This window comes from Macaca nemestrina, chromosome 20, assembly GCF_043159975.1.
Source record: "Macaca nemestrina isolate mMacNem1 chromosome 20, mMacNem.hap1, whole genome shotgun sequence".
Lineage (NCBI taxonomy): Eukaryota > Metazoa > Chordata > Mammalia > Primates > Cercopithecidae > Macaca > Macaca nemestrina.
Genome location: NC_092144.1, coordinates 42,340,033 through 42,351,445, shown reverse-complemented (window position 1 = coordinate 42,351,445; position 11,413 = coordinate 42,340,033). Strand labels below are relative to the sequence as shown.

Sequence of the window (11,413 nt, the reverse complement as noted above, 5' to 3'; positions counted from 1 at the left end):
ACCATGTTGGCCAGGATGGTCTCGAACTCCTGACCTCAGGTGATCCTACCAAAGTGCTGGGATTACCAGCGTGAGCCATTGCGCCCAGCCAAGCCTTTTAAAGTATGTTTGTATAAAGTATCACAAATTCTTTATGAAGGTATGTTTTTAGTAGACTTACTTATTGATATATAAAACATGCACAAGAAGTGAATAAATCATAAGTGTATATTTCGATAAATTTTCAAAAAGTAGCCACCACTCAGATTAAAAAAAATTACTTGTACCCTAGAAATCCCCCTTCTTCTTAGTCACTTACTGCTTCCCACAGAGTTAACCATTGCCAAGATTAGCTTTAATCTTTAAAAATAATCTGATATTAGCTTTGCCTATTCTGAAAATTTACATGGTCTTAATTGGATGGTATGCATTATTTGGAGTTTGGGAGTCTTCAGTTATTGTGTATAGCAGGGGCTGGTTCGTTCTCATTGCTGTATATTTTACTGTGCAACCATACCACTCAGTTATTCGTTTTACTGATGACAGAGACTTGATTGGTTCCAGTTTGGGACTCTTAGGAATAGTGCTGCTGTGAACATTTGGGGATGTGTCCCTTGATGTACATATTTGTGTATTTCTGGTGGGTGTATACTGAGAAATGGCATGTGTATGGTCATAGGGCATATGTACCATCAGCTTTAGTACCAGTAGATACTGCCAAACAGTTGTCCATATTGGGCATCTTCTTAACACTTTTTTTGTAGGGGGAGGGAGGCAGAGTTTCCCTCTTATTGCCCAGGCTGGAGTACAATGGTGCCATCTTGGCTCACTGCAACCTCCGCCTCCTGGGTTCAAGCAGTTTTCCTGCCTCAGCCTCCTGAGTAGCTGGGATTACAGGCATGCGCCACCACGCCTGGCTAATTTTGTACTTTTAGTAGAGACGAGGTTTCTCCATGTTGGTCAGGCTGGTCTTGAACTCCTAACCTCAGATCATCTACCCACCTCGGCCTCCCAAAGTGCTGGAATCCGTGAGCCACCGCGCCTGACCCCTAATATTTTTTAAGTCATCTTATCCATTTCACATTTCCTTGAGAGTAGTGAGTCACTTAATATATATTTTTGACAGGTTGAACAAGGAAGTTTGTTCCTGGGAGATAAAAAAAGTTTGAGGTCGGCCGTGGGCAGGGGCTCATGCCTGTAATCCCACCACTTTGGGAGGTGGAGGTGGGAGGATCATTTGAGGATAGGAGTTCAAGACTGGCCTGGACACCATAGTGAGATCCTGTCTCTATTAAAAAAAAAGTGCGGGGTCATTTACTTTTTCTTTCTTCAAATGATGAGTAGCTTGGGTGACCTGTTTGCTTCTCTTGAGCCAGGTCACCTTGGAACCATGTCCACAGAGACAGGTGGACCTAGCAGCCTTAGCTCTTACTCTGAAATGCCCCTTCTCATGGGCGTCTTGCTGGTCCCTGCCACCACCTCCTTGTCAGCCCCAGGGACAGCCCTTCCATTGCCTGCAGTGCAGCCCAGCTAAGCCAAACTGATCACAAAAGCAAGATTTTACTGAAGAATCAGGAGAGCCAAAGGGCAGCCCACCCAGACAGCGCCAGTCACAGTTCACCACATAACCCCTGGTTCAGGCTGAGTGCACAGCCAGACCATATCATAAGGCTAAACACACTTAATTGTGCCCCCACAGATAACATTTTTAACAATTTAGAGCATGTATGTATATAATGTGCACGCTGTTTTGTTACCTTTCTTTCGTCTCACAACACATGCCAAATGTCTTCCTACGTCCCCAAATTTGGTTCTCTCTTGCCTTGTCTAACATCTGCATTGTGTGGCCTGATGTAGCATATATCAGTCAAGGTCCAATCAGGAGTCAGAACACACACAGTGACTTGAAGAGGGAAAGTTTACTACATGCCTGTAATCCCAGCCCTTTGGGAGGCTGAGGCAGGAGGATCGCTTGAGGCCAGAAGTTCGAGACCAGCCTGGACAACATACTGAGACCCCATCTCTACAAAAAATTTAAAAATTAGCTGGGTATGGTGGCATGCGATTGTAGTCCTAGCTGCTTGGGAGGCTGAGGTGGAGGATTGCTTGAGCCCAGGAGGTAAAGGCTGCTGCGAGCCATGACTGCGCCACTGCATTCCAGCCTGGGCGACAGGGTGAGACCATGTCTTAAAAAAAGAAAAAGAAAAACCTGTTTCACTGTTCTTTCTCCTCCTCCTTGGCAGCCTCTGTTCCTACCCCCAGGCTCCTGCCAATGGGAATGTCTCCTCCTCATCAGCAGCAGGTCCCATTCCTGGCCCATGGCCCTCTCTGAAGGACAACTCTGTGTCCCTGCCATGTTGGGATGAAACAAAATTTCAGTAGCTCCTATATAGCTAACAGGAATGGTTACCTATGTAGGAGCTACTCTCAGACAGTAGAGGGGAGTCCCTCAGTAAATGAAATTTGTAGTGGACTTACATAATTGGTGAACATAGCAGGCTTCAGTGAGAGTCCTCCCAGGGGAGGTCAGCACTGCTTGTCCCACATAGAAATTATTATTATTATTATTTTTTATTTATTTTTTTTTTTGAGACGGAGTCTCGCTCTGTCACCCAGGCTGGAGTGCAGTGGCCGGATCTCAGCTCACTGCAAGCTCCGCCTCCCGGGTTCACGCCATTCTCCTGCCTCAGCCTCCCGAGTAGCTGGGACTACAGGTGCCCGCCACCTCGCCCGGCTAGTTTTTTGTATTTTTTAGTAGAGACGGGGTTTCACCATGTTAACCAGGATGGTCTCGATCTTCTGACCTCGTGATCCGCCCGTCTCGGCCTCCCAAAGTGCTGGGATTACAGGCTTGAGCCACTGCGCCCGGCCGTCCCACATAGAAATTATTAACACAGCCTGGGTGCAGTGGCTGTCGTCTGTAATCCCTGCACTTCGGGAGGCTGAGGCAGGAGGATCGCATGGGCCCAGGAGTTTGAGACCAGCCTGGGCAACAAAAGGAGACCCTGTCTGTACAAAAAATAAAAAAAAATTAGCTGGGTGTGGTGGTGCATGCCTGTGGTCCCAGCTACTCCGGGGGCTGAAGTGGGAGGATCGCTTGCATGTGGGAAGTCAAGGTTGCAGTGAGCTGTGATCACACAGCTTGGGTGACAGAGGGAGAGCCTGTCTCAACAAAAAGGCGTAGGGGGAATTTAGTAACATGGTGTCAGTGCCAGCATGGAGTGGTATTGGGTGGTCCCTGGCAGGGATGAGGAAGGGAAGCTGCCCTGGCAACATGGCTGGGATATGGAGCTCTCAATGGCCTTGGCGTAACTTGAATGGTGTTGCCTTTGCCCCCCAGGCTTTTCCTGAGGGCCTGGAAGTGTCATCCAGCCATACCTGATGTAGCCCTTTTGTGTGTCACTAAGAAAAGTAGCTGAAGTGCCCATGGAGGGAGCTCCCAGTGGGGAAGGTTTGAAAGAAGACATTGGAATTTGTTAGAAGGACATTTCTCATTTCTTTCCTCCTTTGTCTTTTATAACAAAAAGGTGCCATTGTTACATGAGGTGGACAGTGAAGATGATGAAAATGTTTCTGATCAAGATGAGTTTCCAGGCTCTCCTCCTACACCACAGCGGATACAACAAAAAGGTAAAACAAACAAACAAACAAATCCCACAATTTTCATAAAATATAAGAACATCTTTTCTTAATGAATATTGCTTATTTTTAGGAAAACATACCCATTGCCCCTTCAGGCTGTAGCACTGTGATTTTAACTAGGAATATAATTGAAGTTTATTTTTTATTGAAAATGAGGGTCCAGGTGTGGTGGCTCATGCCAGCTCTTTGGGAGACCAAGGCTGGAGGATCCCTTGAGCTCAAGAATTTGAAAGCAGCCTGGGCAACACAGGGAGACCTCATCTCTACAAAAAGTAAAACTAAAAACAGTAGCCTGGCAAGGGGGTGCACGCCTATAGTCCCACCTACTTAGAAGGACGAGGTGGGAGGATCACTTGAGCTCGGAAGGTCAAGGCTGCAGCAAGCCGTGATTGCACCATTGCACTCCAGTCTGGGTGACAGAGTGAGACCCTGTCTCAAGAAAATAAGGCTGGGTGTGGTGGCTCACTCCTGTAATCCCAGTACTTTGCGAGGCCAAGGCAGGTAGATCTCTTGAGCTTAGGAGTTTGAGACCAGGTTGGGCAACATAGTGAGACACTCTCTACAAAAAATGGACATCCCATCTCTACCAGAATACAAAATAGTAGCCAGGCATGGTGGCATGTGCTTGTGGTCCTAGCTACTCTTGAGGCTGAGGTGGGAGGATCGCTTGAGCCCTGGAGGCAAGGGCTGCAGTGAGCTGAGATTGTGCCATTGTACTCCAGCCTGAGTGACAGAGTGAAACCCCATCTCAAAAAAAAAAAAAAAAAAAGAAAAGAAAACAAGTTATTCCACAGTCAATTGCTTCTGGATATTAGGTTGTTTTTAAAGTACAAGGTGCTTTTTTTTTTTTTTGCTATGTTAGCTAGGCTGGTCCTGAACTCCTGGGCTTAAGCAATAGAGATAGGGGTAGGATAGGGTCTCCCTAGTCCCAGTGCTTGGGGAAAGACCTGGCCCACAGTGGCCCACCAGGAAAGATCTGTTGGGTGAATGAGTGTGTGGACATATATCTATTTGATTATCACAATGAGAGAATTCAGCGTGTTATAGCAAAGGTAGGGAAAAGTTTTCGGTTTCCTAAGAGGTGGTTCACATTTGAGAAAGGAGAGCCAGGCATCGAGTGGACAACCAATAGTTGCTTTATCAGCAGCCCCAGAGTTGCTCAGGCTCAGGGAAACATTTCTGTAAATCATTTCTCAGGGAACACAGAACGTCAGCCTCATAATCCTGGGGCCAGGAAACACCTGTTGGTCAGTTGGCATATTTTTAAAGTATTAGATTTAGTAAAAGGTGCATCTGTTTTTAAATTACAAAAGTAATACTGTCTTACTGTAAAAAAAATACATAAATATATAAAGTGCATTAGTCCGTTTTCACGCTGCTGATAAAGACATACCCGAGACTGGGTAACTTATCAAGAAAAAGAGGTTTAATGGACTCACAGTTCCACGTGGCTGGGGAGGCCTCACAATCATGGCAGAAGGTGAAAGGCACGTCTTACATGGCGGCAGATGAGGGAATGAGAACCAAGAGAAAGGGGTTTCCCCTTATAAAACCATCAGATCTCGTGAGACTTATTCACTACCATGAGAACAGTATGGGGGAAACCGCCCCATGATTCAGTTATCTCCCACTGGGTCCCTCCCACAATAGGTGGGAATTATGGGAGCTACAGTTCAAGATGAGATGTGAGTGGGGACACAGCCAGGCCATATCATAAGGCTAAACACACTTAATTGTGCCCCCACAGATAACATTTTTAACAATTTAGAGCATGTATGTATATAATGTGCACGCTGTTTTGTTACCTTTCTTTCGTCTCACAACACATGCCAAATGTCTTCCTATGTCCCCATATTTGGTTCTCGCCTGCCTTGTCTAACATCTGCATTGTGTGGCCCGATGTAGCATATATCAGTCAAGGTCCAATCAGGAGTCAGAACACACACAGTGACTTGAAGAGGGCAAATTTACTATAAAGAATTATTAATTATAACAGGTTTGGGGACTGGGCATGGTGGCTCACACCTGTAATCCCAGCTATGCAGGAGGTTGAGATGGGAGGATCACGTGAGCCCAGGAAGGCGGTCAAGGCTGCAGTGAGATGTGATAGTGCCACTGCACTCCAGCCTAGGTGACAGAGTGAGACCCTGTCTCTAAAAAAAAATAATAATAATAACAGGATTGCCTACTAAGGAGTAAAAGACAATACTCAAGAATTCAGGAGTAGCAGCTCAAGGGGGCAGCCACTGTCCCTAGGGCTGACGCAAAGTCTCCAGCCTTCAGCCTTCAGCTCTGGAGAAGCCCCAGCCAGAACCAAGATCCACACCTTCCTGGAGAGGACGTAGCTGTGGCCTGCTGGGTGGCCAGGAAGTTTGCTGAGGGGCTGCCGTAATGAAACTCACTGGGATAGGGGGCCAGGAGAAGCCACCATGGGGAGGTACTGCATGTTGCTGGCCACCCAAAAAATTAAAAAGAAAGGATCTGCCCATGTAATCCCACTTGTAATCTCAGCTACTGGGGAGGCCAAGGCAGGAAGATTACTTGAGCCCAGGAGTTCGAATCCAGCCTGGGTAATATAGTGAGACCCTCGGACTCTAAAAAACAGAAATTAAAAAAAGAAATTAATGCATGGAAGGAAGAGCCAGAGGAAGCTGGAATAGGAAAGCAAAGTCCCGGCTCCTCCAGTGTCTCTCCAGCGCCCCCTACAGAGGAAGCCTTCCTTGGTGCCAACTGGCTGGGTGGAAATGCTGCAGTAACATGAGCCGGCCATGAAGGTAGATTTGGAGATGAGACGCAGTGGCCACCCACATACTTGGGAATGTGCACTTGGTACACAGGTGTTGGTTGGGAGGGATTGCAGCTTCTGCAGTGATGCCTGGTTTGTGGTGGGCACTAAAAGCCCCTGCATACTTCTGAAAAACCCCAAACCCCAAACTCTAATTTAGTGGCTCAGGGCTGGGCCCAAGGGTCTGTACTTTTTTTTTTTTTTTTTTTTTGAAACGGAGTTTTGCTCTTGTTGCCCAGGCTGGAGTGCAATGGTGCGATCTTGGCTCACCACAACCTCTGCCTCTTGGATTCAAGCCATTCTCCTGCCTCAGCCTCCACAGTAGCTGGGATTACAGGCATGTGCCACCACGCCCAGCTCATTTTGTATTTTTAGTAGAGATGGGGTTTCTCTGTGTTGGTCAGACTGGTCTGGAAGGGTCTGTACTTTTCACAAGTACACAGAGGAGTCTGATGTGGGTGATCCTTGGACAACATGTGAGGAGCCCTGGCTTTTGGTGGTTTGGTCTTTGACTGTCATTTCCAGGCGTGGCTAAGTTGCTTACCTCGTCTTCTCAATCTGAGAGTGTCTCTCTCATAAATGAAGTGATGCATGTGAAGTGCAGTGGCTTCCATCAGTGCTAGTGATAATTAGTGTCTAAAGCCTGAAGCTTTGATCACCTGATGCATCGCTCTGCACTCTAGCGAGACCCCTGCCAAGAAGACCAAACGCACTTTGGGCAAGGCCCTCGTGCCCTTGGTCAGAACTGCCAAATTCATGCTCGTGGACGCTGTTCCCCTTCCCTAGATTCTTTGCAGACCCTTATTTGATCCCACAGTCCCCTCTTGCTAGTACTTCCTCCTTCTCCTCCTCAACAGCCCGCTTTGTCAAGTGGTACACCTCTCCAGGCCTTCTCCCTCTCCACGTCTCCTCAAACCTCTCCAGGTTGGCTTCCCTCTCCATCGCGCCACTGGACCAGAGACCTTCATGTAGTTAAGTGCGCCGGGTGGTTTTCTGGCTTCTTCTGATGACGTCTCAGTAGCATACCACGTGGTTAACATACTTTCTCCCTGGGCTCGGGGCATCTTGTTTCCTCCCGCCTTCCTGGGCGCCCCACCCCCCACCCTGTCATCTCCTCAGTCTAGGCCCTTTACTCTTCAAAGTATTCACAGCCTGCTCCCCAGTTTGATATCATTCATTGTGTGCTGTGCCCAGGTTTCCTCTCCCAGCTTCTATGCCATGTAACTGTTTAACTTCATTCATTCATCCCCTCAGCCAGAACAGTCTTTTTTTTTTTCAACAGGGTCTCACTCTGTTGCCCAGGCTGGAGTACAGTGGTATGATCACGGCTCACTGCAACCTCAACCTGAGTTCAATTGATCCTCCCACCTCAGCCTCCTGAATAGCTGGGATTACAGGTGTGCATCATCATGCCTGGCTAATTTTTGTATTTTGTTAGACACAGGGTTTCACTATGTTGCCCAGGCTGTCCTTGAACTCCTGGGCTCAAACATTCAACCTGCCTTGGTCTCCCAAAGTGCTGGGATTACAGGCATGAGACACCTCATCTGGCCCAGAGCCATCTTTTCAAAGCATAAAGCTGGTAGTGTCCCCTTGCATGTCCGTGGACCCCCACATGCATCCCCTCACACCCTCACGTACCGCAGACCCTCAGCTCTGTGGTGTTCCTTCCTGCCACTGGACCTGTGTACACGCTACTCTCCCTCCCCACTGCCTAATGTCTCTTATATGTAGGCATGTGAAACGTGGGGAAGTTGTGGGCTTTGACTCTTTTTTTTGAGACAGGATCTTGCTCTGCGACCCAGGCTGGAGTACAGTGGTGCGATCATAACTCACTACAGCCTCTACCTCCTGGGCTTGAACCATCCTCCCACCTCGGCCTCCCACAGTGTTGGGATTACAGGCATGAACCACTTCATCCTTATATGCTCAAGTATATCTGAAAAGAACCATACCCAGTTGATCACCATGGTTACCTCTGGAGAGGGGAAGGTTTTGAGGGATTATGTTCATGGGTGAATTTTGATTTATCTGTATCATTAAAATTTTTGACAGCAAGAATGTGTTCATGTCATGTGAATTTTCTTTCTATAGAGATTGGAATAGGGCCAGGCACAGTGGCTCAGGCCTGTGATCCCAGCACTTGAGGAGGCTAAAGCAGGAGGATTGCTTGAGCTCAGGAGTTTGAGACCAGCCTGGGCAACATAGGGAGACCCTGTTTCTACAAAAATTTTAAAAATTAGCCAGCATAATGGCACGCACCTGTAGTCCTAGCTACTCTGGAGGCTGAGGCAGGAAGGTCACTTGAGCCCAGCAGCTGGAGGCTGAGGCAGGAAGATCGCTTGAGCCTGGCAGCTGGAGGCTGATGCAGGAAGATAATTTGAGCTGGCAGCTGGAGGCTGAGGCAGGAAGATCATTTACACCCAGCAGATGGAGACTGAGGCAGGAAGATCATTTACACCCAGCAGCTGGAGGCTGAGGCAGGAAGATCGTTTGCACCCAGCAGCTGGAGGCTGAGGCAGGAAGATCGTTTGCACCCAGCAGCTGGAGGCTGAGGCAGGAAGACTGCTTGAGCCCGACAGGTTGAGGCTGTGGTGCAGTTTCCACCACTGCACTCTAGCCTGGGTGACAGAGTGAGACCCTGTATAAAAAAAAAAAAAACTGGGATAGTACCCAGCATGACACCTTGTACACAGTAGGAGTACGCCCAGTATTGAAGCCTTTTGCTGTTATTTTATGTGTACCCCCTTCACCCTTATAGGTAATAGAAATGAGGAGGGTGAGGACTCTGGAAATCTGTTTGAGAAATGATAAATAAGAAAACGGGACACAATAGATTCACAGAACCGAGTGAACTGCGTATACATTAAATGTATATCAAATACCAATGTGAATTTGGGATGCTGTAAATTGTAAGTTTAATCTTTATCGGATTCTTTTTCTGAAAAGTTGATGACTAAGATAAAATAGCATGAGTTCCTTTGGGAAAATTGAATTGCCCTTGAAAAACTTTTTATTGTGATCATTTTTAACGTGTACAAAAGTAGAGAGACAAGTAAAATGAACTCCCACCTATCCATCTATGCATCTCCCCGCTTCTATAGCTGTCAACAATTTTCTTGTTTTTTTGAGGCAGGGTCACTCTCTGTCACCCAGGCTGGAGTGCGGTGGTGTGATCTCAGCTCACTGTAACCTCTGCCTCCCAGGCTCGAATGATTCTCCTGCCTCAGCCTCCCGAGTAGCTGGGACTGCAGGTGCGTTCCACCACACCTGGCTAATTTGGCATTTTTTGTAGAGACAGGGTTTTGCTCTGTTGCCCAGGCTGGTCTCAAATTCCTGGGTTCAACCAATCCGCCTGCCTCGGCCTCCCAAAGTGCTGGGGCTACAGGCATGTGCCAGTGTGGCCAGCCAGCTGTCAACCTTTTGCCATTCTATTTCATGTAACTCCCTGCTCCTGCAATTTTATTTTGTGAAGAATTTAAGGAGAGTATAGAAGACTCCATTAAATATGAAAGCAGTCAGGTCTGAGGTAGCATTGTGGGATACCAAATCAAGACTATTGTAAAGGTGTTATTAAAAATATAATTTTTTTCTTGTTGTATCACTTTAAACATTTGCTTATTGGAAACTGGTTCAGTGCCGGCCATGTGTCAGAGATGACAGAGCCACAGGCCTTTCCCCTCGCATCGCAGCTGCAGAGGAGGAGGTGCAGATTGCAAATCGTAGTGTGGGGTGCTAAGGTGGGCAGTAGAGGTTGTTGTCTGCCAGTTAGGGAAGGTGGTAGGGGGAGGAGGTTCAGGCTGAACTCAGAAGGACAGGGTAGGATCCAAGTAGGAAAGCAGTCCAGGCTGCTCAGCCTCCCGAGTAGCTGGGACTGCAGGTGCGTTCCACCACACCTGGCTAATTTGGTATTTTTTGTAGAGACAGGGTTTTGCTCTGTTGCCCAGACTGGTCTCAAACTCCTGGTGTCCAAGTAGGTGTCCAAGTAGGAGAGCAGTCCAGGCTGCCCCTGAATGTTTGACTGAAAGCAGTTTGGTTAAAAACAGCTGATCAAGATGACTTTGGCCAAAAATGAGCTCTTCAGTGATGTGTTGTTTAAGTATTGGTATTTTGAATATATCAGGAAGTAGATTTATTTGTTTGTTTGTTTGTTTGTTTGTTTATTTATTTATTTAGAGATGATGTCTTGCTCTGCTGCCCAGACTAGAGTGTCATGGTACAGTCTTGGCTCACTGTAACCTCTGCCGCCCAAGCTCAAGAGTTTCTCCTGCCTCAGCCTCCCAAGTAGCTAGGATTACAGGCAAGCACCACCCCACCCAGCTAATTTTTGTGTTTTTAGTAGAGATGGGGTTTTACCATGTTGGCCAGGCTAGTCTCAAACTCCTGACCTCAAGTGATCCACCCACCTCAGCCTCCCAGAGTGCTGGGATTACAGGCGTGAGCCACCGCGCCCAACCAAGAAGTAGATTTAGAATCTTGTATGTATCTCTAGCATTTTCTTCTGTTGTCTGAATTCTGTAGGGTTCTTTCCCCTGTTTTTTGCATGTGTTTCTAGTTTATTTTCAGCCAGTTATTTCTGCTCTGCAAATTAATAGTAGAAAGTTAAAAGCAACTCAGGATCAGGCACAGTGGCTCACGCCTGTAATCCGAAGGAAGCCAAGGCGGGTGGATCATCTGAGGTCAGGAGTTCAAGACCAGCCTGGCCAACATGGGGGAACCCCGTCTCTACTAAAAATACAAAAATTAGCTGGGCATCGTGGTCCATGCCTGTAATCCCAGCTAACTGGGAGGCCGAGGCAGGAGAATCGTTTGAACCTAGGAGGCAGAGGTTGCAGTGAGCCGAGATTGCACCGCTGTACTCCACCTGAGGGACAGAGTGAGACTCCGTCTCAAAAAACAGCAACTCGATGTCCAACTTTTCACAGCATGAGTGTGTACAGGCAAACTGGGGTGTAAGATCACCTGCTTCCTAGGGTACCTGGATTACAGATGTATGGAAGATGAGTA

General features: G+C 47.5%; 1 protein-coding gene across 4 annotated transcripts in view; it reads left to right on the top strand.

The window, feature by feature from the left end:
- The window catches only part of LOC105495656 (centrosomal protein 89), a 96,416-nt gene that overhangs the window by 21,240 nt on the left and 63,763 nt on the right, over positions 1-11,413 (top strand). For all 4 annotated transcript variants that reach the window (XM_071085977.1, XM_071085979.1, XM_071085980.1 and 1 more), the window contains one exon: positions 3,507-3,609. In XM_071085977.1, the coding sequence (XP_070942078.1) occupies positions 3,507-3,609 (103 nt within the window). The remainder of the gene's footprint in view (positions 1-3,506; positions 3,610-11,413) is intronic.